The sequence below is a fragment of the Anopheles moucheti genome, chromosome 2, assembly GCF_943734755.1.
Source record: "Anopheles moucheti chromosome 2, idAnoMoucSN_F20_07, whole genome shotgun sequence".
In the NCBI taxonomy this organism is placed as follows: Eukaryota; Metazoa; Arthropoda; class Insecta; order Diptera; family Culicidae; genus Anopheles; species Anopheles moucheti.
The window spans coordinates 6072616-6091967 of NC_069140.1; the positions used below are offsets into that span (position 1 = coordinate 6072616).

Below are 19352 nucleotides of genomic sequence, written 5' to 3' on the forward strand. Positions count from 1 at the left end.
CACCGGTTTTCGTAACCATGAGCAAACAGAAATTGGTGCCAGACATCCAAAGGACAGCGTACATTTCAAACCTTCCCTACGATCTAACCAACATTGATGTGCATAAACTATTTTCCAAACATGGCAAAATTGTGAAGTAAGTTACGAAGCAAACAGAAATCCATTCGTTGATCTATGACTGGAAAGGATAATTTCTATTCTCTCTAATTTGTGCTATTCAACAGAGTTACTATACTTCGTGATAAAACAACCAGAAAGAGCAAAGGTGTTGCCTTTGTCCTATTCGCCAATGCGTCGGAAGCATTGGAATGTTGCAACGCATGCAATGATACGGAAATGTTTGGCCGAACATTGAAGGCGAGTATCGCAAAGGACAATGGTAAATCGGGAGAGCATGCTCAACGTAAACAGTATCCAGACAAGAGCCGCTGTTACGAGTGTGGAGAAGAGGGACACATGAGCTATAGCTGTCCCAAGAATGTGCTGGGAAGTAAAACACCACCACGAAAGGGTGGCCACATGAGAGCGAAACGAAAACATCAAAATGAAGAGGAAGCTACCGGTTGGGGTAGTGAATGTGAATCGGATGCACCGGTTGTGAGAGCTGATTTAGAAATGACTGCTGTGAATACGAAGAAGGTGAAGTACAAAAAAAGTGCTTACTTCAGCGACGACGAAGAACTCGATACAGAAGATTAAAGATATTGCATAATTATCTCTTTCCTATTTGGTTCTACTGCAAACTGTATTATACTGGGTATGCCCTGCCTACGGTCTGTAACTTGAGATACCCATGACCGAATAGATAAAGCCTACGAAGCAGGAATGTTGGTGTTAGTGGCAGCAGTCTTCATATGGCAGGAAGCAGCACTAAATTTTAATCACTTGGTTCCCCTACTACTGGCACACTACTGACAACTCAGGAATACGGGAAACTAAAGTCAAGGACGGCTAGAAATTGTAGGTCAAGCCTCGTTGGTAGCGCCACAAAAAGAAAGATGAAGAGTAGACAAAGCATAGGTCGAACATTATCCAAAGCATAATACGAAAGATTTGAATGAGAGGCATGTTAGTAACCTACGTCGGAGCTTTAACCTATCAAATGAGAATTCTCCAGAAATGAAGTATCGCGATTGCGAGTTCTGCGATTGCGAACGTGTTCAATCAGTAGCCTACACTCAAGGAAAGTTTTATAATTTGTAGTATGTTCTAATTCGTTTTGAAAAAGGGTCTCATAACTCTCATGCTTTTTTAAAATGAGCTGCAAGTTAATGTACTTTGAATGATTGCTAAACGATCAGTTCAACAAACAAATTTAGTAATTCAATTCGAAATTCTGCTTACAGTTGCAGAGCATCAACTCCAGTGCTCTGCGTGAATTTGTAAATAGCATATTACTGGCTTCTGTCGAATACAGGAAGTAATTAAGAATATTGTACAGTAATTTTATCTTTACATTCCTTCAATGATATTGGTTTTATCCCTATATTTAGCAATAATATACTTATAGATACTGCAAAAGATTATACACGGCTGAATATATTGCACGGCGCACTATGAAATGTGAACAGAAAACTCGTCTGGAAGTATTTGGCAAACATCAGACGCGTCTGAGAAAGAACGAAGTGTGTCATCACGCCCTTTAGTCAATGCAACCTTCACCGATGGCTCATATTTCCGAATTATTTCTTTTATTGTTAGCAACAAAAACCATTCTCGGCTCGTTTTTTTTTTGGTAAGTGTGTGTGTGTCTGTGTGTATATGTGTGTTTTTTTTCTTGTGTTGTTCATTCGTCCTGTAATATCTCTTCTTTAGCTCACTGAGGAATGTACATACCCTTTTGCTTACTATACTGCTTGGTTTCCATGCTCAGCATCATCACCCTACATTATGTGAGTATTGTATGTGTTAAAGATAGTTTGTAAAATGGGTGTGTGTGTTTGTTTTTTTGTGTCCTTTGTGTGGGTCTCCGTGTAAGTGTGCCGTGTATGCAATTATTATTTCATCTGCCTATTTCCCTTCATTCCCACTAACGCTCGATTTTCTCGTTTCCGTAATAAGATGTATAGGTTGTTTTGCTGTATTCTGTTGGCTATATATAGTCCAGTATTCATTCAACAAACGTAAAAACGGACCGATCGTGTACAACGAAAACCTCCAAGAGAAAAAAAAAACTCAAAAACAATCACTTACACTAATCAACTACTTCCTGTACATCCCGGTACCGTGTTTGGTGGCGGGACACTCATACACACACACACACTGGGAGGGGGGGGATCGAAACATTTCGAATTTGTCGCCCGTGACGTGAATCGTAAATCAACATTCCAAACATAACCGGACTACAGCAGTAGCAGCAGTAGTAGTATTTAGTAGTAATAGTAGTGGTAGTAGTAGTAACATTAACTTATGTACGCACAGCTACATATTATGCACTCCGAGCAGCAGAACAAACGGGTGATTTGTTGCACTCTTCGTCATCGATTAGTCCTTTTCTCAGGGGTCCTTTTGACACCTCTGGGTGTTGTGCTAGGGCGATCGTGGAGTTTTTTTTTACACTTCAGTAAAACCACCCCATTTAAAGAAGAAAAAACAAGCGCGCACATACACTTTCACGTTCGCTCTTGCTGCGCCTGTTCGTTACTCTCTCTCCCTCTCTCCTTTTTTCTCATTTTCTCTAACTCGTTTTTACTTCCTGTTTTTCTTTTATGTTGCAATCCTATTTGTCCTAGCTTATTTATCCCATTTGCACTACTCTTTCTTTACAAATTCTACAACTTAACAAATTATATAACATACTTTTATATTTGTGTATTGTGAGTGTGTGTGTGTTTTTTTCCTCTGTGTGTGTTCTTCAGTGGCATTTTCTTTATATTCATTCTTAAATTGCCATCAATTTGAGTACACACTCGCATGGCTAGCTGTGAGGCTTTGTTTTATGTTTTTTTTCGTGGCCCTTACAACACCGCGAGCGTTCTATGCGTGTCTACGTCTGCTGACCTCCTGCTGCACACATTCAACTACTGCTCATTGGTTGCTAAGCTCACCCATGCAATGCTTTCTGGTTTTCGCCTGCTTTAATGTGCATTATTCCTCTTTATACACAAACTCAAAAGAACCGATCAAGTTCACGGGTAACTGCATCCAGCGTTCAGTGGCGGCTATTATGTCAGGAACTGACCTCAAAACCCATAGCCAAGGTGGCGTGAAGCAGCGCTCGCAATATGCTGCCTCTGTAGTTATAGTGCTGGGAGATAAACGATTAAATTAAATGAAAGGTTGTAACGATGCACCTTGCTATTCTTTTCCCCAACATATCCTTTCCCTTATTCATGCTTCCCGATTTACGTTTCGAATTACGCAAAATCTGAAGGAACGTAGATCACGGTGGCCCTTTATGATAGTTAGAAACTATATTTCAGTCAAATCCGTTTTCAGAACGCGCTTAGTTACGTTTGCTCGTGGCTCCTATACGTTTGATAAAGCTAAGTAAAGTTGGGTTGTGTTTTAGATATTTCACCTCCACTACGTTCACTCGTCTTGCGTGTGTAGGTTTTCATTTCGTTATCAAAGGGTAGGTGTCGGTTAGATGGTTAGCAGCAGGAATCGCGTGTGACAAATGGATCCTAGTGCCATGGCGAAGTGGACACACTAACCAAAGGCTAAAAGGAGCTAACAGGGATTTAATACTGGCGCCTATCTAAGGATGATTGAGTGGGGAGAGGAGGATGATAACTCTATATCTAATGCTTTTTATGGTTTATCGATCGTGCGCATGCAGTTTGACGGAAGCAGCTCGGTGAACGGTGTGATAGATAGTGATAAGAAAGATAGGATTTCACGTACGTGCAGAGATTTCGCTCTGTCGCTTTGATCGCCGGAAAAGGAGGGCTCGCGTGTCCATCACGTCCATCAGTGACCTATCACGTACCTCGACCGTTGGCAAGTACTGTGTAGATACAAAAAGATGGGAGACCACCTCAAAAAACTGATATGTTTGACCATACATTTTCGACATTCTGTTCACCAAAACCGTTTCCCGTTACCGATCGAGATTCCGTGTTTCTTTTGCTATGTAAAAAAGAGTTTGCTCCCCTTTGCTATCGACGAGTTGGTTTGTTTCTGTGTGTGTTTGTTTTTTTATGTTGTTGTTGGGTAATATATCGCGTGTATTCGATGCCGCCACTCTCTATCATAATATGGGTTTAGGAATTCCTGAATGTGAGAGAACCAAACGTAACAAAATCGCACGCGTGTTTGCAGCGAGCCAAGATGAACGTAATGAGCTACCTGTTTCATATTAGTACGCTTTAGTAAATGTGCTGTACTAAATAGTACTCCTCGCCTTTGTCGCTTGTCAAACATTCGAACCCTTTCAAGCATTTGCACATTGTTGCACTCTCAACACTCATCATCTTGTGAATTTTTACTCAACGAAAGACCAGCAGTTTCATACTCTTTGCATTCTTTATCCGTGTGTTTGTGTGTGTTGGTGAGTGTATGTGTATCTGTCTATTATCAAATATATATGTATATTTTTATGTAGGTTGTGTATTCTATCTTTGCTCTGATTCATGGATCATTTTTCATTATCGTTTTTGAGTCGGTACAAGTTAATTCAATTTGTCTTTTCTTTATTTCGTTTTGTGTCTTTTTTTGTTTTCCTTCTCTTTCTTCCTCTACGTTAATTTCCACTTTTCGTACAATTTGTTCTTTGTTTGTCTGTGATGTTTTAAGTTTAAATTTTGGATGAAACTTAGTACGAACTCGTGATTTCCTTTGCTGCGAGTGAGTGTGTGCGTGTGTGTCAGTGTGTTTCGTGTGAAAGGAGCTTGACTGAGTGTCCTTAGAGATAATATTGTATAATGTTTCGTTTCATTGTTTTGTTCATAGTATCAATGGAGAGTTTTTTTTGTTGTTGCTTCTTTAGAGTACAAGAGACAGTGCGCGTACAATTGGAAATAGAATATCGAGTGTAATTTTTCTTCATTTTGCGTTTGGTTTTTTTCTCCTTCTCCACTCCAACGGTTCGTAGAACTATAGAAAATTCGGTGCAAGATTTGACGGGTTTTGATGTACTTTTAAATTGGATTTCGCTGCATCGCCTACTACGGGATTTGCAAACCATCCTGTGTAGTGCTGGGAGCTTTTTTTGACAATATGGCGAATGTGCCTTTTGTAAGGAGTTTTAGCCAAGGTGTGTACACAAATGAAACTAAAAGTGACCATAAAAAAAATAACACAATAAAAGGCAAGGATTGAAAAATTTCACCCACACACGCACCCACACACACACACACACACGAGCGGGCGTGATAAGTTTATAGGAACGAAAGCCAAACAGATGCCTTTTCTCCATGGAATTCGCAAATTTGTGCCTTCGATGCTCGAATAAATCAGATATTACACTACAGCGCTGTAGGCTCAGTAGGCTCTGTTAAACGATACTATTCACGTTCGTTCGTTATATCACTATCTTGGTGTATGTGTGTGTATGTGTGGGTGTTAATATCTCTTTTTTATCTTTTTTTTTGCATTTCTTTGCATCATTGGCCTTACCATTAAGGAATTTATATCAAAATAAGTTCCTTTTTTTGTAAGTTTTTTCTTCTTTGTTTTTTTGCTGTTCTTGTGTTTGTAATATGATTTATGTATGTGTATATATATATATATCTCTTTCTTTCTCATATTCTTTCCCTGGTATTCTCCCCATTTAATGTGTTTCTATACTTGGCTTGACTAAACCATGTGTGTTTTTTTGTGTTTTGTTTTTTTTTTTCTTTTTGGTTGTAACTACCCCACTGCTCTCCAATATTTGGGGATGTTCCTTCTTACGTTTAGATACCACCCCCCCTTACATCGGTATGGGGTTTTTCGCGATATTTCCTTACAATTAGAGTAAATTTGTGCAGAAAAAACAATTTGCTTGTACCGGAACACGGTGTAATGCTTAAATTAGCTTAGATGGCCTTCACCGGGCCATTTGTATCGTATCCTACATCCTGGTTTTAGTTTTGACTTGGTTTGTTGTTACTCATTAAGAATTTCCGTTTAAATTTTGGGTTTTGTAGCATTGGCCGGGGATTCGGGCCATCCCAACCGATCCACAGCATATGAACCTTGGGTGCATGTATATATATATATACCTTAGCAGCAGGTATGATTTCTCCAAATTTTCTGCAATTGTATGACACTGTTTGTGGGTGTGTGTGTGTATTGTGCCTTTCTGATAGATTCTATTACCCACTATCAGTAAAAAGCTAGTAGTAACTAGAACTAAGAGTAGTAGTGTTTTGTTCGAGAGCTCTCCGCGTAACTGGGGGGAAGGTGTAACGATTATTTGAAAGCAATAGGCCGAACCGCTGTAGGTGGTCGGAAACGGAAAAGCTGAATCCCTTTCAAACATGCGGGAGCTGTGACCGGGGTAACATGGAAATCGCATTCTATCTCTTAACTGCTATAATCGTACTAATAACCACAATGCCAACAATTTGTCAATCCCAGTGCTCGATTTCTTAGTGTTTTACTAAAGCTTTCAGGTTGGTTTTTTTCTTCTTCCTCCTTTTCACATCTTTCCTCCTAATAAGCGCTTTCGTTAGCGTATCGTAATTTTGGTTTGGTTCTTTGCTGGATGTGTTACTAGGTTTCGGAGCGGAAATTGTTCACTGGATAGAGAACGGAAAACAATGCTGCTGTGTCTCGCAAGGAAGTACTTCAAGTACTCAAATGCTTTCCAGTGTTGGTGTATCTTGCAGTAGGGGGATACGCAGCTAAAGGGTAGTAAAATGTAGTTGCTTTCTCATCTTCGCTTTGCTGTATTGCATTTCCTTTTTTTTGTGGCGTTGCTTACGCGTTGTTGCCCTCGGTTTCCTTCATTTTTTTAATATCAATCATGGCAACACTCTCACGCATATGTATCTTACCTTCGCTATCGTGCCCATAACGATTCGATCACTTTCATAATTCCTAACTTGACTATTTACATTGCTTCAGGATGATTCAACTCCTGATCAGTTGCATATGCGTGCCTTCAATGTACGACTCACCTTACCTAGCTGTAGCGCGAACTCGATAATTGCCACTTTCCCACACTTTTTTACATGATCATCAACCACTATGCTCGATTCGGAATGATTTTCAGCATCACCACAAGTAGCGCAGAGCCTCGGGTAATTGATACTTTCCATCTTGAGATCCCGTATCACCTTCAATTTCTGTGCCGCGATTGCTTAGACGTACCACTCCTTGATATCTTTCGAGTTGCGACTCTTGTTGCGCTGCGGTTGCCCCATTCCGCCACCGCCAGGGCCACCGGCCACACCGCCTCCACCACCGCTGGACTGCATGCTACCCTTATCGCTACCGCTACCATTCAGCCCACCATAGCCCATGCTCATGTTTCCTCCGCTACCCATGCCCATTCCGCCGCCCGAGCCACTCACTCCCATCGCACCGTTGCCGGGGCCGTGGTGTCGCAGCGAACCGTTCAACGGGAGCGTACTGCCGCCATTCGAGTGATGGCCATTGTAGTGCGGCGGTGCGGACGGTTGATGATGATGCTGCGGCTGATGGTGGCTCGCCTGCTGCGACTGTTGGTTGTAGTGGTGCGCATTGTGCGTGCCCGAGTTCCCATGCGATCCGCCCAGCAGAGCCGCACTCGGACCCTGCCCGTACAGTCCACTCTTGTCGTGCTCGGTCTTGTACGATCGGTCACCGTTCGATTTGATCCACAGCACCAGCAGAATGACGAGAATGACGGCGATCAGCGCCCCTGCCACGATCCCGATGATCATTGCGGTACGCTCTTCCGCTTCGGAGTTGATGCGGCCACCTTTGTGTTTGGGAAGGCGCGTCGGCGGGTACGGTTGCGGGTGCGGCTGGTAGGGTTGCTCCGGCTCAGGGTTGGGCGCTTCCGCCACCTTCACCGGCGGTGGTCGTCGCCCGTTCGGTGTTTGATGTACGGTCGTTCGTTGTTCTTCACCATCGTCCTCATCATCGGTCGGCAGATGCACGTCCACAATCTCCTCCTCGGTCGTGGTCGGAGTTTGCGGGTAGGTTGTCTCACGAATGTGGTCCCGGTCCCGGTCGCGATAGCTGACGGTTGTTTCGGAAGGTGTGTGCTGTGATTGCTGCTGTGTCGTTGACCCGTACGTGCTGAGACCCACCGTCGTACCGGTGGAGGTCGTTATCACCCGCCCAGTGGTGGTGGTGCCCGCCGTCGTACCGGAACCTGTGGTGCCCATCGAAACCGTCGTGCCGTAGCTGTCTACGGGACTGCCATAGCTTCCACTACTGCTGCCAAAACTGCCGGTAGTACCGCCGCTGCTCATGCCACTGGTCGTATCCATTTCGCTGGTCGTGTGTGAGGAAGATGAGTACGTATCCGGTGTTCGACGCTGTGTCGTATACGACGGGGTGCCATCCGTTTTCCTATCAAAATCGACCGTTGTAAAGGTCATTTCGGGGCTCGTTTCTGTAAAGAGGGTAAAATTTGTGAAAAATTGTAGAATTAAATGCTAGTGTTATTAAGAAATATTTCCAACAACCTCTCAGATAATTATTGATGAGATCTTCATTCAAAAACTAATATTGATTTTAAAAATCCCTGCGTATTGAAGAATTAACGCATCACATCAAAAGTTTCCTCATCCAAAATATTTTCTTCATATCTTCATTGGATATCACTGATCGATTGGCTATCACTGATCGATTGAAAATCCTCACTCCAAACGATCTTGGATTCGAAAAGAACAACCTTCAAGACTTTCTTTTGGTGGGACAGGCTCAAAATCTTGTATTGTGAGCAGCTCGAGTCAAAAGTGAAGAAATTTGGGTTACGTGAACGTGAACGTGAATCAGTGAAGTTACTAAAGCAGAAGTAGATCTTCTGGAGATACAGTGAGATAAGATCGATTAAGAATCCTCACTCTAAACGATCTTGGATTCGAAAAGAACAACCTTCAAGACTTTCTTTTGGTGGGACAGGCTCAAAATCTTGTATTGTGAGCAGCTCGAGTCAAAAGTGAAGAAATTTGTGTTACGTGAACGTGAACGTGAATAAGTGAAGTTACTAAAGCAGAAGTAGATCTTCTGGAAATACAGTAAGATAAGATCGATTGCGAATTCTCACTTCAAACGATCTTGGTTTACTTCAACCTTCAAGACTATCTTGTGGTGGGATCTGCTCGAAATCTTGTATTGTGAGCTGCTCGAGATAGTAGAAGCAGCAATGATTGTATAAACCTTTTCTCAATGCTACGATCTTATGCTATTAGAAGCAATATTACACCTACCGGAGCTTCTTGCCGTGGACGTTGTGAATACTTCCGTCACCTCACCACTGCCGGAACCGTGCAGACAGTCCTCATCATCGCACAGCTTCTCGCCCCCCTTACCACGTCCGCGCCCTCCCGAACCATCCTTACCGCCGCCGCCACCACCCGAAGACGTGGTGGCCGTTTGCTTGGTCGGTGGTACGTATACCGGCGTGATCAGATCGTCGCCCGAACCATTCTCGAACGGTGGCGTACATTCGTCCTCGTCGTCACCGCGGCAACCGGAACCGGCCCCACTAAAGATGAGATCGTCCATCACGCCTGGGTAGCCGCTGGCCGGAGTCTTGAAATGATCGGAAGAGTTCTTCAGTTTAATTCTTACGGTCAGCTCACGCCCTCTGCAGAAGCGTGGTGCATGGATAAGGCGATGGAGCAATGGAAATGGCGTGCGTATCGAGCTGCGCGTTCAGTTGTGCGTGTGTTTGTGGTGTGTGCGTGTGTTTCGTGTGCGTAGTATCTGTGTGTCGGGTGCAAGATGGAAAACGACTAGTGCTTGGAGCGGTTAGTTGTGCGTACTAAAGGAAGCCACTAATGAAAACTAACGACATTGCTACGTGTTTTAGAGCGCATAAGGGACAGTATAACGTATGTATTCGGACGGTGGGAATGATGGGAGGGATGGGATTGATTAAGAGGCGTCCTCTTGAAAGGGGAACTGCTGCTTGGGTGGCGAACTGTTTTGTGTTCTCTGTATCATTCTGCTTTTGCTCTCGCTGTGATTAATGTTTCAATATGTTGCGTGTGTGTTTGCGTATGGGAGTTTCATTTGCGAGCGATCAAACACTCAGTGAACGGAGGTAAGAAAGGACAAAGATGGTCACGAATGGGATAATGAACGATGGGACGGCATATGTTCGACTGCAGCTGGTTGAATAAAGTATAAAAACAGAAAAACAATCGTGCAGAGATTCGCAACACTTCGGGTTGTTCACTGCATTGTTCGCTTCAGTATTCTTTTTGCATTTCTTTGTTTTTTTGGTAATTTTGTTTCCTATTTCTTTATCTCTTAGGAACGGTTACTAGCTTGGTGCTCCTGTTTTGAGTAGAAGGAAAGGTTAAAGTTTAAGTAAACAGTTTACGGCTATTGGTTTTACATCGTATCATTGGTTACTAGATTCTGGTGGACAAGGAACGAACTGAATCGTTAGCGGGTAAGGGAGGAAGAAATAGAGAATGGGCAAACTGAAATCAAAAGCAATTGGCTTACAAAAACGGGCTGAGAAACAGAACAGAAAAACCATATCAACGGAACGGGTTTGTTTGCAAAAAAGAAGCAACTAGGCTTTAGCTGTATCATAGTACATGTTGCGCGTTAGATGAAAGATAGCGATGATACAACTGGAACTGATTCGAAATAAGTACAATGAGCAGCATCTTTTCCTTATGTTTGGTAACTACGAGCAGTTGCAAGAGTCAGAGCAGAGCGCAATTGTGGCAGTTCGACAAATATCGACCCCAAATTAGGAGACGTTCATACGGAGATGTGCTATAATATGAAAGACGTACGATACGGCTAAACGTAATGCAACAAACAACGGCTACACTGAGATCAGAGTTGTGCGGCATATAATCAAACTTAGAGGTGCGATTTGGGTGCGTTAAGATCGATCGAGATGCAAATGAACAAAACAAGACAAGACTGACAGTAGGATGTGCGAGCGATAAGTTTAACAAATCCGTGCAAACACGGGGAAAACGGAAAAGTAAACTTCCATTTTGCTCGTTTTGTTTTCATCTTTCAACAGAGAACAATTCAACACACACAGCTTGTTACAGCGCGGTATGACAAAAACAAACGACTAAGCATTACGGGCGGATTGCGGATGAAAGTATGTTACAGCAAACGAAACGCAAAGCAGCAAAACTAGCAGCAGCAAATTGTTAACGTCTTTAACAGCAAAACGTAACATCGTTGGTACGGGGCATGATTTCCCCACCGGGACAACATTACTCTTCCTACCGGGTAACACACTTCCATCCAATGCCAATCCGATAATGAACGATAGTAACGCGAAATGTGCAGTAACTCGCTAACGTTTTGTACACACACAAAACAAGGAAAAACAAAAAACAAAACAGCGCAAAAAACAGGCACCAACAAAAAAACAAAAAAGACACAACAAACACAAGAAATCAACAAACGAAGAGCAAAGGTGAACGCATTTGCAAAGAACAAACGACAGGACAAAAACAAACGAGAAATCAGATCAGTAAAAAAGAGAGACAGAGTAGTAGTAGTAGTAGTAGTAGTAAGAGATAAATAGAGAGCGCTTTCGAGATAGATTATTGCTTTTCGTTTAAAAATTCTAACCTGCTGCATTCTTTGGTCATTTCTATCTAAAACGCCAGTTACCAATTGTACATCGCCCCGAACGTTGATGTGCGGGTCGCGCTCCGCGGCCAGATCGAGTACGCGCAGCCGATTGACGGACAGGCCGGCGATCACACCGCTGAAGGGTCGCTCGATCCGTGACCGTCCGTTGCGTGCGATCTTACCACCGACCTGTATGTTGGCCATCGAGGTAAACACAGTCGACTGGTGTCCTGCGGAATGGAACGGAGAATGAGTGCTTGCTTTTGCCGGCGTCGAGCCACGGGGACCGTACCGATCGATGAAACCGTCTGCACGTTGTAGTCGTCGATCTGCAGCGTTGCGTTCGCTCCGGTGCGCGTGAACCGCACAATGTGGTAGTTGTTGTCGTTTACCTTGACGGCCACCTCGCCCAGCGGGAGATCTTGCGTGCCAACGTTGTACACGGTAAAGACGTTTCCCTCCACCTGCGGAAGCGGAAAAAAGGATCGGACGGTGAACTGACGAGCTTCAGATCCCCGACGGGTTCAACTTACGATCTCCATCTCGATGTAGTCCTGCGTCGTTGAGCTTTCGATGCGCAACAGCACGGCATCCGATTTGGTCGTAACGAACCCGAGCGCTATGCTGTCCTCCTCAGTGTCCGGTTGACGGCCCGGTGGAAAGTTGTACTGTATGAGGCCTTTGTTGTTACCGAACTCGTAGGAAATTGATTCTGAAAGAAGAAGGGTAGCATTAGCCTCTCAACAGGCATCTTGGTCCATCCCATCGCTTACCATCGTAGCACGTAGGACCGGTGAATGAAGTCATGTCACATTCGCACGCATACGCATTCCACTGCTGCACACAGACGCCTCGGTTGGCGCACGCATTCTGGCTACATTTGGTGGGTCCTTCGCACCCGGACACCACCAACGAACTCGGCACCACCGCATCCTCCGTCAGGCTGGGCGATGTGTCGGCCAGATCCACCGATGCAATGCATCCCTCGAACCCGGACCGGGACGCAATGCTCGACGGTAGCCGCGTGTACATATCCTTAAAGACGCCTCCCACGTACAGGATGCCTTCCAGCTCGAGATGCATGTTATTTCCGCTGGCCGTGTATATCTCGATCGACTCGTCCACGGCCAGGGTGTGCGTTTTTGGCCCGGGCCGCCGTATGCTGACCGAATGCCACCGGTTGTCGTTCATGTGTATGCGGGCTTTATCGCGCAGCGTGATCGGTCCATCGCCCAGATCGAACACGTAGTGGATGTGTCCGTTCACGAGCTCAACCGCCACGAAGTCGGACCGCTTGCCGCCGTTGTAGAACAGCAGTCCGTTCGGTTCGAGCGTCTTGAAGCGGAAATCGATAAAGACCGACGAGTAGGCCTTCAGGATTGGTAAACCGACGTACGAGTGCTTCGAACGGAAGGTAGCCGGAAGATACGGCGATCCGGGCGGTGAGTTTACGAACCGTGCCGTCAGCTTGAAAGTGGTCGTCGGCAGTGAGGAAAGTTCCGGACCGAGAGACTTCACGAGATCGATGTATCTGCAGAGAGGGACATCTCGTTAGAGAAACCGAAAAAAGGAAGAATGTAATGACTCACCGATGACCGTTGTAGACGAAGCCTTGCAGCTGACCGACGAAGTTGGGCATCGCGGCCGTCATCTGGATTTCTTCCTCCGCATGGAACAGCCCTCCCAGATGTATGGATTTTACCTCCAGCGTGCTGTGTCGCTGACCGAGTATTGTATCCGCTAGTGTACACCGAAAGATTAGAACACACAAACCACCACACGGAATGGAGAGAGAGAGAAAGAAAGAGATCGAAATGGAATTGCTCCAGTAAATAGTGTCCGTGTAGTGACCAGCGGCTGCTCCAGGGAGTAACGAACATAGCTAATAATTGGGTTCCCTGGAACTACGTATAACATATCCGAAAAAAAAAGTGACTGGGCAGAGCGGTGGGACATTTTGGGAAGAAGGAGTGGGGGAGAGGGCGGGGGGTGTTTCAAGGTTGGCAGGACAAGTACTAGTGGTAACATACATGTATATATATAGAGAGATATAGAGAGAGAAATGCATTCGAAAAATTATAGCAACTGTTTTAACCTAAACATCGTACTCGCGCACAGGCAGGTGGTTTGAAATGCAAAATGTTGGGGAAGGGTGAGTTTCAGGCGCGACAGGTTCCAATACGTCGACCAGTTACTTCTGTGTTGTCCCTAAGGGAAAGCGAACGGGAGCGTTTCTGTTCCAGATTGCAAAACTATTCTAGGCGTCTAAACGGTGGGTGGTGGTTACGGTGAACGCTACGAACGGATGAGGTACGGAAATGATAAACAAATGAACCTTTCAATGTACCCATGCACCATGGGGATGGGTTAGGTATATCATGCAATGGGGGGTTGTTTGGGAGGCATTAATGGAAGCAGACGGAATATAACAAATTATCAGTGCGCAGTGTGAAGGTTGATGTGTTGAATATCAATTCAACTTGATCATGTAAGGGTTTAACACTAGAACTTCCAAACAGGTAATCCAGTTCCTTGACATTTTATACAGGGATTTGGTTGAGGTAGTTAATACAATACTTTTGAATATCTATTTTATAATACAAACTCGAAAAAATACATTAAAATGGTTATCCACTTCTAGTAAAGGGTTTATTAATTTAAAGATGTGGAAGTTCTAGTATTACAGTGAGAATCTTTCTTGAAGAAGATAACAAAAAAAGGAGATGGGAACAGAAAAAAATACATTGCACTGAACTGAATTGGTTTAGAATTTGAGTAGGCAAACCGATAAGTAAACAGGGTACATGCGCACATTACGAAGAGGCGACACTCACATCGATAAGCGGATAACAGTAAGCGATCACTAAACAAAGCATGAATGAATTGGTGTCGACGGATCGAAAATACGTGAAAAAAAAGAACTTTCAATAACGAGTGCACGATCAATCGGATAATGTCGGTGGGCTTCTTTTTTTTTGGAAGGGAACAGTCAGTTCCAACTCGATATGAAAAGATTACGCGCTGGGTGGTGACCAGGGAAGCCCTGGTTTTGCTTTTCCATATGCCACAATATGATGCCGCCGGCAAAACACGTCCTCTCGCGAATAGTGGACAAAATGGCACTGTGCAGTAGATGGTGAGCGGGTGCAGTCTAGTTGGATGCGTGACGCACAGTAGGAAGAAGGGGTAAATGGGTTTGCGAGGAAGGAAGGAAGGAAGGTGAGATGTGTGAGTGATGGGGGGTAGTTGGTGTGCCAAAACAGTGAGGTGACAATACAGATGAAACCGGAATGCATTCGATGGAGAGTACGAAAGAGAGACAGAAAGAGAGAGAGAGACAAGAAGGCGATCCAAACAGAGGACGATAGTGATGTGGTGATCTACGAAAAAATAAACCAAAACCAACCCAAAATAAGAACAACGAAAAGAAAATGTGTATCGGTGGGTGGTGTGGTACATATCGTGATGGATACCAGCCGCGACTAATCGCGTGTCCTGGGGTTAGGCGAACAGAGACTAGGTGCGTTGTAGACAGACAGAGGCAAAACGTGGCACATCACACGCAAAAAAACGGCAGGTGGTGGTGTTGGTGGTTGCAAGGCTAGTCAAAACCAAAAACCCGACAGACACGTACAGTGTTCGATATCGTATTTCCGATATGGCACGGCCGTTTTGTTTTGTTGCATATTATTATTTATCGAAGCGTTGCGTTGCACGTGTAGCACGAATCGAACAAACTAGACAAAAAACATGACACCACTGTTCGATATCCTAACAGAAAGAAAACACACACATACACACAGCGATAGAGAGAGAGAGAGAGTGAGGGAAAGAAATGAAAACAAAACTAGAAAACAAAATGCGGTGCGTAAAATTCCTTTTTTTCCGTTAGCGAGAAGAGAGTTAAACGGTTCAAAGGGGGTTTGCTGTTTACGTGCTTCGTATTACACACCGGTCAGGCAAAAGCTGTGTGTGCGAGTGTGGTGGGGAGCAGAGGGTGGAAGATGCGACAAAAAAAAGGCTACGCGCACGTCAGTCCTTTGTGATCATCAGCGATCTACGTGTTGGGTGCGCTCGGATTAAGTGCATCGGCTGCACGCAAGAGCCACTCTTCTAGCACTAGATAAAACCAAAACATAAACGATAACCGACTAATTGAAAATGGTTCCCCGTGAATGGGGCAGAACAAAACAAACGTGAAACGATAATAATAAAAGAACACAGGAACTAAACGAAACGAACGAGCTAACCGACGAAACAAGGAAAATGAATGAAGATAAAACACGCAATAACAGAGATCAGGCGAATTGTTTTTGTTAGTTTCAAACCGATTACTAACGGTGGGTGAGTGGTGAGATTGCCATTTTGGATTTTGTTTGTTTGGAAGTGCATGTTCTATGCAGCTGAAGTTTGTGAAGATACAAGGAGGTGTTTTACGTTCGGTTTTGATGTACTGACTCGTGTGGTGTTGTACTTGGAGTAGTATTTGTAGTGGTAGTTACACGTGCCGTTTAACGCTTCTCAAACATACTCGGAATGCATTTTTGAGCGCTATTACATTTATGGTCAAAGTGTCTTTTTGCGTGAGTAAAATCGAGGCTGTGATAGTGATAACAAAGAGCACCTTAAAATATTGCTAAAAATTAGGTTAAAGTATAGTTTTTCTGTTCTAGAAACAAGAGTTGGGCCAAATTGGCCATAAAATGGAACAGATTCTTATTCTTAATGCTGTATTTCATCGTGGATTTGATAACCGATAACGGAATCAGTTCCAGAAGGTAGAATCGTCGAAGGAAGGAAAAACCCTTGGTATCCGTCTGAACCGTCCGGAATCTGACTGCGCGATCCACTGAGATTTAATTCCAATTAGGATTCCAATAATTTCAATGGTTCTGATGACAGTTCCAACGGTTCCAGATGGTTCAGACGATTCCGAGCTGACGAACCGAAAGCACAGGTGCGCTCCGAAGAACCCATCACTAATCTAGCAACCCTAGAGGAAGAATTTAAACCATGCACTTGCAAATACAGTCCATATTATGACAATTTTATAACCGCCATTGCCCCTTAAGAACATTACAGAAAAATACATCCACATGAATACAAAGTCTTCCACAGAGCTTAATGACGAATTACTACTATTCAACTACATAGTAGTAGCAAAACGGATATGTTAGGACAAACAAATCCTAATGAAGTTTGGTGCATGACATGTTTTAGCAGGAAGAGAAAGAGAGAGAGAGAGAGGTTCTAAACTTTGGTGCATTACTTATCCAAGCACGCACGGGAGTTAAAAATGCAAGGAAAAACAAAAACAAACTAAACTACCTTGGGGTTCGGAGGAGTGCCTCTGATTATCGTTCGAAGGTTACTACGATTCCAAGGTTGTCTGTCTGTGTGTGTGTGCGTGTGTCCGTGCCAATAATTGGTCATTTATAACGCAAAGGTTGCCCGTTACGTTACGTCAACGGCAAAATGACCAACCGAAGTAGGCTGGTGGATTTATTTTAAGCATTTTTGTTACGTTTTTTTTCTTTGTGTGCTGTACTCAATTTCTCATGCAAATCGACCTAACACGTTTGACTTATGTTTCTTGCCGTACGGCTTTGATTTGCCCGATAGGGGTGAAAAACATTCACGAAGCCAATGCACCTGTTTTGGAAACTGTGAACGGTAAAACAATCAATTAAAAATACACTAACGCTACACTAACACCGTGACAAAGTGGAGTGGTTTAAGCTGTGCTTTAGCTACGTTTAGTGATGGTTTTTTGTTACGCATTGGTAAATGTATTGGGTTTTGCTTGTACGAAATCGAAAAGGGAAAACCAAATGATCTATCTAATTACTGAACGTTACACCCTGTCTGTGTATGTGTGTGTGTTTGTGAATACAAAATGTGTGCAAGAGTAAAACGGTCAAAAGCAAAACAGAGTGCCCTTACACAGAAATGCTGTAATCTAAAGGGGAGCAGTTTTTTTTATTAATTTTTGGGTGAATATTGTGCGTGTGCTTCTTGTGGTAGTGGTGGTGGTGGTGGTAAAAACGTGAATTGTGGCAATTTTTGCTTAACGCGTGTTTAAAGGTAATGCAATATATTGATTAGGAAGGATATATAAGAGCTAATCACAACCATAAGGTAAATCGATTACTGCTTGGAGTATGCAAAGAAAACGGTAGACAACGAATAAAACTAACAAAACAACTCAACATAAAACTAAACACAAATCTCGGAACGGAAGAAAGGGAAACTAGTAGTTTTTTTTTGTAAATAAAAAAGGTAAAAAGTTTGGTGCACATAAATTAGCGCCCTGACGTCGTTCGATTTGAATTTTGAACGCGTTTTCGTTCGGTTCGCGTCGTGTTCGAAAATGGCCGCTGCTGCTTTTTTGGGGGAGTTCCACCGGCAAAACCGGAAACTCATTGTCTCAATGATGCAATCCGATACGCTACAGCCAATCAGATCGTTCCCTCGATGCCAATTTGTGTGTTTTTCTTGCTCCTACTTCCTTGCTTTGGTTTTGTCTGCCTCCAAACCAATTACAGTTCGACATTCATGTTGCGTTGGCTTTCCGATTGGAAATTCATCACACAAACGTCACGCATTTTGTTGTTTGGGGGGAGGGCGGGAGGAAATTGATAAGGTATATGTGATTTGACCGAAGGGGAAAACAAACCGACCGACTTGGTTAAGAAACGAAGTACCATCAAAATGAATGCATGTTACGGAATGTGTTGTTGGGTGGAGAAAAGTGTGAGGGTGAAGAATGGTTACAAGGGAAAAATGCAAAAGAAAAACAGATGTGAGAAGGATGTTGTTTTTTTAAATGTGGTTGTGAAGCACGGCTTTAGTAACCTCTTCGATTGCACTGTCCCACTCAATCGATAAACATGTTTTCAATCTACGTCATAAGGTAGATTGTACAGAGTGACCTAGTTGTGGCCATCGCCGATCATTCGATTGTAAGGGGGTGAAAGTTGCTTTTCTTTTTCACTTTCGTCCATTTGTACACAATAAAGGCAAAAAGGGATAAAAATTGAAAATATGCTCGAGTGTGCGTATAATCACATGTCATTACCTTGTCATGTGGCATGGGAGATTATTTATTGCATAATATGACCATCATATCAGTGGTTGCAGAAAAAAAAAACACACACACACACACACGATCATACAAAAATTGCTTTCAGTGTTTGAAGCGTACAGCAACTCCATTGCTATTGAATCAATTTTCTGTTTAATGATGAACGATCGCTCATCCGCCATTTGCCATAATAGGGGGGAATGCTCCCTGATAGTGTCCGCTGATAGTGTCTATCTTCAATGCCATGGCTGGCGATAAATCAAGCCCCTGTACCCTCGCTTTATTTTGGTGTCCCCCAACATCAACCCAAGTGTCGTATATATGTGTGTTAATTGCACAACAAATGTACCGACATAATGGGCAATTAATTCTGTTTTTGTTGCTCATCGGGTGTGCATCGAAACAATCCGAAAAAAGCAATTGTATTCCTGCCCTCCGAAAGTACGGCGTGGAACGGTGGGAACGCAGTTAAAGGTCTCCTCTCGATGCGTGCATCATAATTGCTGCAGCAGATTTGTGACGCAATAGGATAGTTTTTGGAGGCATTAATCACTACCAGATCGATTTGGCATTGCGTCGTTGACTTAGCAGAAAGTAAAAGACCATGAGTGTATGATTT

At 43.6% G+C, this 19352-nt stretch overlaps 2 protein-coding genes across 2 annotated transcripts in view; one reads left to right on the top strand and one right to left on the bottom strand.

Annotated features, from left to right (window-relative positions):
• The first annotated feature begins 1 nt into the window (after position 1).
• LOC128310658 (zinc finger CCHC-type and RNA-binding motif-containing protein 1-like) lies at positions 2 to 1524 on the top strand. The gene is made up of 2 exons (XM_053047355.1): positions 2 to 136; positions 225 to 1524. The coding sequence occupies exons 1-2, from the start codon at positions 18 to 20 to the stop codon at positions 697 to 699; spliced, it is 594 nt and encodes a 197-aa protein (XP_052903315.1). The 5' UTR covers positions 2 to 17; the 3' UTR covers positions 700 to 1524.
• Positions 1525 to 4846: 3322 nt separating this feature from the next.
• The window catches only part of LOC128298896 (neurexin-3), an 87763-nt gene continuing 73257 nt past the window's right edge, over positions 4847 to 19352 (bottom strand). The window contains exons 17-23 of the mRNA XM_053034704.1: positions 13239 to 13389; positions 12423 to 13180; positions 12183 to 12361; positions 11942 to 12113; positions 11647 to 11879; positions 9294 to 9639; positions 4847 to 8473 (exon numbers count right to left, since the gene is read on the bottom strand). Coding sequence (XP_052890664.1) covers positions 7230 to 8473; positions 9294 to 9639; positions 11647 to 11879; positions 11942 to 12113; positions 12183 to 12361; positions 12423 to 13180; positions 13239 to 13389 — 3083 coding nt within the window. The 3' untranslated portion in view covers positions 4847 to 7229. The remainder of the gene's footprint in view (positions 8474 to 9293; positions 9640 to 11646; positions 11880 to 11941; positions 12114 to 12182; positions 12362 to 12422; positions 13181 to 13238; positions 13390 to 19352) is intronic.